This window comes from Eimeria tenella, genomic scaffold (genome assembly GCF_000499545.2).
Source record: "Eimeria tenella Houghton genomic scaffold, Eth_scaff1022, whole genome shotgun sequence".
In the NCBI taxonomy this organism is placed as follows: Eukaryota; Apicomplexa; class Conoidasida; order Eucoccidiorida; family Eimeriidae; genus Eimeria; species Eimeria tenella.
Window position 1 is genome coordinate 1 of NW_013543498.1, and position 4,052 is coordinate 4,052.

The 4,052-nt window shown below is 57.6% G+C and overlaps 2 protein-coding genes across 2 annotated transcripts; one reads left to right on the plus strand and one right to left on the minus strand.

The window, feature by feature from the left end:
• Positions 1–367: 367 nt before the first annotated feature.
• ETH_00000635 (Ras family protein, related) lies at positions 368–2,013 on the minus strand (the record flags this gene model as incomplete). The annotated part of the gene is made up of 4 exons (XM_013378796.1): positions 368–471; positions 858–959; positions 1,510–1,658; positions 1,877–2,013. Coding segments are annotated over 4 exons (492 nt in total), but the record flags the coding sequence as incomplete, so codon positions are not given.
• A 1,152-nt stretch (positions 2,014–3,165) lies between these two features.
• Positions 3,166–4,037, plus strand: ETH_00000640 (uncharacterized protein; the record flags this gene model as incomplete). Its single annotated transcript, XM_013378797.1, has 2 exons — positions 3,166–3,494; positions 3,983–4,037. Coding segments are annotated over 2 exons (384 nt in total), but the record flags the coding sequence as incomplete, so codon positions are not given.
• Positions 4,038–4,052: the final 15 nt, after the last annotated feature.

The window sequence follows — 4,052 nt, forward strand, 5'->3', positions numbered from 1 at the left end:
AGCAGCAGCAGCAAACCGCTGGGCTTCCTGCTGCCGCTGGCAATGGAAGCTCGCTAAACCCAAGACCATCCTGTTGCTGCAAACCCTAAACCCTTGAGGGTTTAGTTGAGAGCCTATCGTTCGCGCAAGCCCCAAACCCTAAACCCTAAACCCTACCTGTTTTATTAGCCACGAGAAAGACAACTGGGGAGATCATCGGCTGCACAGACGAAGCCCCAAAACCCTAAACGCTAAACCCTAAACCCTAGCCAGCCGCAAATCCCTCGCTCGTGAGCTTGAAACCTACTCTCCCCGACCCCACAAACCCCAAACCCCAAACCCTACACCCTAAACCCCAAACCCTAAACCCTAAACCCTAAACCCTCACGTTTCGGTACTCCGCGAAGTCTCTGACGAGGTCGAGAAGCTCCGAAGCGACTGTGAAGCTGCTGGGGTCATTTACGTCAAACACAATTAAGAATCCCATTCGCCCTAATAATAACAATAAATAAATAAATAAATAAATAAATAAATAAATAAATAATTATAATATATTAATTCATTCCGTGGTACATTAATTGCGCCAAAAAAACGGTTCGATCGAGCCGCGAGCAGCAGCAGCAGCAGCAGCAGCAGCAGTGGCAGCAGCAGCAGCAACAGTGCCAGCAGCACCAGTGCCAGAAACATTACGACCAGCAGCAGCACCAAGCGCAACACCAGCAACTCCACCAGCAGCAACTGCAGCATCAGCACCAGCAACTGCAGCAGCAGCAACTGCAGCAGCAGCAACTGCAGCAGCAACTGCAGCAGCAACTGCAGCAGCAGCAGCAGCAACTGCAGCAGCAGCAGCAGCAGCAACTGCAGCAGCAGCAGCTCACCATGGGCAATGGACCTGTATTTGTCGTTTTCCGCTTGAGGGTTTATTGGAGGCCTCCAAATCGAAAAGGGAGTGAAGTCCCGCACGTGCCGCGGAAGGGCCACTTCACGCAAACCCTAAACCCTAAACCCTAAACCCTAAACCCTAAACCCTAAACCCTAAACCCTGAAAGTGAGCCTGGTGCCCTAGAGGCCTGAGAGGCCCTCGGGTGTTGAAGAGGCAGCAGCAAATGCTGCAGCTCCCGTCCCCCCATGCCAAACAATAGCAGCAACAGCAGCAGCAGCAGCAGCAGGAGCAGCAGCAGCTGCTGCTGCTGCTGCAGAATGTGAAGTCCCCCGCTGCGACTCCGGTGCCCTCAAGAGCATCTGCTGCAGATTCGAGACTCTAATCAGCTGCTGCTACTGCTGCTGCTGCTGCAGCCACTACTACTACTGCTGCTGCTGCTATGCCGCTGCTGCTGCTGCTGCTGCTGCTGGCACTGTTGTTGCTGCTGCTGCTGCTGCTACGCCGCCGCTGGTGCTGCTGGTACTACTGCTGCTGCCGCTGCTACTGTGTCGCGGCTCCTGCTGCTGCTACTACCGCTGCTCCTCTGCCGCTGCTACTACCGCTGCTCCTCCTCTACCGCTGCTGCTGCTGCTGCTGCTGCTGCTTACCCTGTTTGCGTTTCATGTCTGCGAGGGCTCTGATGGATTTGCTGCTGTTTTCTTTTTGAGGAGCAAAAGTGTCTTCCAATTCAAAAAGGACTCTGCGGCTGCTGCCAGCTTCTCCGTCTCCCGGCAGCCGCAGCACGCGGTACAAAAGCCTCAGCAGCGGCAGCAGCAGCAGAAGCAGCAGCAGCAGCAGCAGCAGCGGCGGCGGCGGATGGGGCCTTGGCAGCAGCAAGAGCGCGCTTGGTGCCGCTTGCTGCGGAGCCGAAGCCCGCGGCTGCGCCGCCGCCCGCGGCGCCGCAGGGCCTGGGGTTTAGGGTTTAGGGTTTAGGGTTTAGGGTTTAGGGTTTAGGGTTTAGGGTTTAGGGTTTACCTGGGGAGCTGCGTGCTGGGGGGCGGAGTGGCCCTGTCCTGCACATTGTTGACGAAGCAATCTGCTATGCTGGTCTTCCCGCTGCTGCTGGAGCCGAGGAGAGTGACCCGCAGCAGCGGGAAAGCCTCGGGGTCCATAGGGTTTAGGGTTTAGGGTTTAGGGTTTAGGGTTTAGGGTTTGGGTTTGGGTTTGGGGGTTCGCGGCGGCCAGAGCCGCAAGGTCCACCGCTAGCGAGTTGACGAGCAGCTCAAGACAACGCCGCAGCAAACCACGCTGCTGTTGCTGCTGCTGCTGCTGCTGCTTGTCTTTTGTTGCTGCTGCTACTCGTGCTGCTGCTGCTGCTGTTGCTGCTGTTGCTGCTGCTGTTGCTGTCAACGCGGGCCTGGTCTCAAGACCTCTCCGATGGCAAGTCGCGGCAGCGGTGGCTCAGAAGCTGCGGGTTTAGGGTTTAGGGTTTAGGGTTTGCGAACTGCAGCCAAAATACTTTTTCTTTCATTTGCTTCCGACCTTCCAGCGCGGCGGCAGCAGCGGCAACAACAGCAGCGGAGCTGCTGCTGCTGCCGCTGCCGCTGCTGCTGCTGCTGCTGCTGCTGGTGTTTCGACCGCGGTCGTTGCTGCTGCCACCCGCTCAGCTTATTATGAAAATACACATTTAATTGTTACAAATAAAACTAAAAGTCTTAATTTTAGGAACATAGATAGCTGTGAAGCAGCAGAGTGTTGTGTTTTCGCTGCTGCTGCTGCCGCCGCTGCCGCTGCTGCTGCTGCTGCTGCTGCTGGGGTGACTCTGCACACTGAATTTCAGCTTGTCTTCTGCGGTAACAGCAGCAGCAGCAGACGCAGAGGCCTCAACAGCAGCGGGAGCCGCACAACACTGCAACAAGCAGCAGCAGAAGCAGCAGGACCAGCGGCGCCCGCAGCAGCAGCAACTGCAACAGCAGCAGCAACAAGCAGCAGCACGGCAGTCCACGCATTCCCCAGAGCTGCAGCTAAGGCAGTTGCTAAGGGGACGCTGTTAGCAGCAGCTCTTGCAGCAGCAACAGCAGCAGCAAAACGGCAAAACAGCAGCAGCAGGAACAGCATCGAAGACACGGGCGGCAGCAGCGACAACAGCACGGGCAGCAACAGAGACAATAGCAGCAGCAGCAGCTGCAAGACAAGGAGGCTTGATTCCGCTGCCTCATTAGATCCAGACGTAACAGCAGCAGCAGCAGCAGCAGCAGCAACAGCAGCAACAGCAACAGCAGCAACAGCAGCAGCAAAAGGGCGCAGAGCCCTAGCAGCCCTTCATGCTGAGGGAGTGTCTGCTGCTGGGGCATCCGTTGCTGCTGCCCCAGCAGCAGCAACAACCGCCGCAGCAGCAACCGAAGCAGCAGCAGCAGCAGCAGTCCAAGATGCTGCTGCAGCAGCAGCAGCTCGTGCTTGACGACGGCGTGACCCTGATCTTAGGAGATGACGATGAGGGGGGAACCTCCGAGCAGCAGCAGCAGCAGCAGCAGCAGCAGCACTTGTATCTGCATGAGCGCCGCAGCCGCAGCAGCAGGGAGTCCAGCTTGGCCATATCAAAGGCCCTGAAGCTCGAGAAGAGAGAAAAGGAAGTGAAGCTGCTGCAGCAAAGGTAAGCAGCAGCAGCTGCTGCTGTTTCTGCTGTTGCTGCTGCTGCTGGCGCTGTCGCTGGGGCGTTGCTGCTGCTGCTGCTGCTGTCGCTGGGGCGTTGCTGCTGTTGCTGCTGCTACGCGTGCTGCCGTTTCGTGGCTGCCGCTGCTGCTGCTTTGGTGGGGTTTCTTGCTGCTGCTGCTGTGGTGGGGTTTCTTGTTGCTGCTGCTGCTGTTTCCGTCATATGCCAATTGTTGCTGCTGCGCTGCCGTTTTTGCTGCCGCTGTTGCTGCTGCTGTGCATTCCGGCGCTGGGTGCTGCAGCTGCTGCTGCCTCTTTGGGGGCATTAAGTGGCTGCTGTACTGCAGCAGCAGTAGTCGCTGCTGCTGCTGCTGCACCTGCTACTGCCCTGTTAAGTGCTGCAGACCTTGCCGATACAGGATAAGAAACACTCATCATAGCAGCAGCAGCAGCAGCAGCAGCAGCTGTGTGTCTGTCCGCGTGTCTCAGGGGCCCCTTATATGCTGCAAGCATTCGCGTCCCCTGCCGCAGCCCAGCAGCAGCAGCAGCAGCAGCAGCA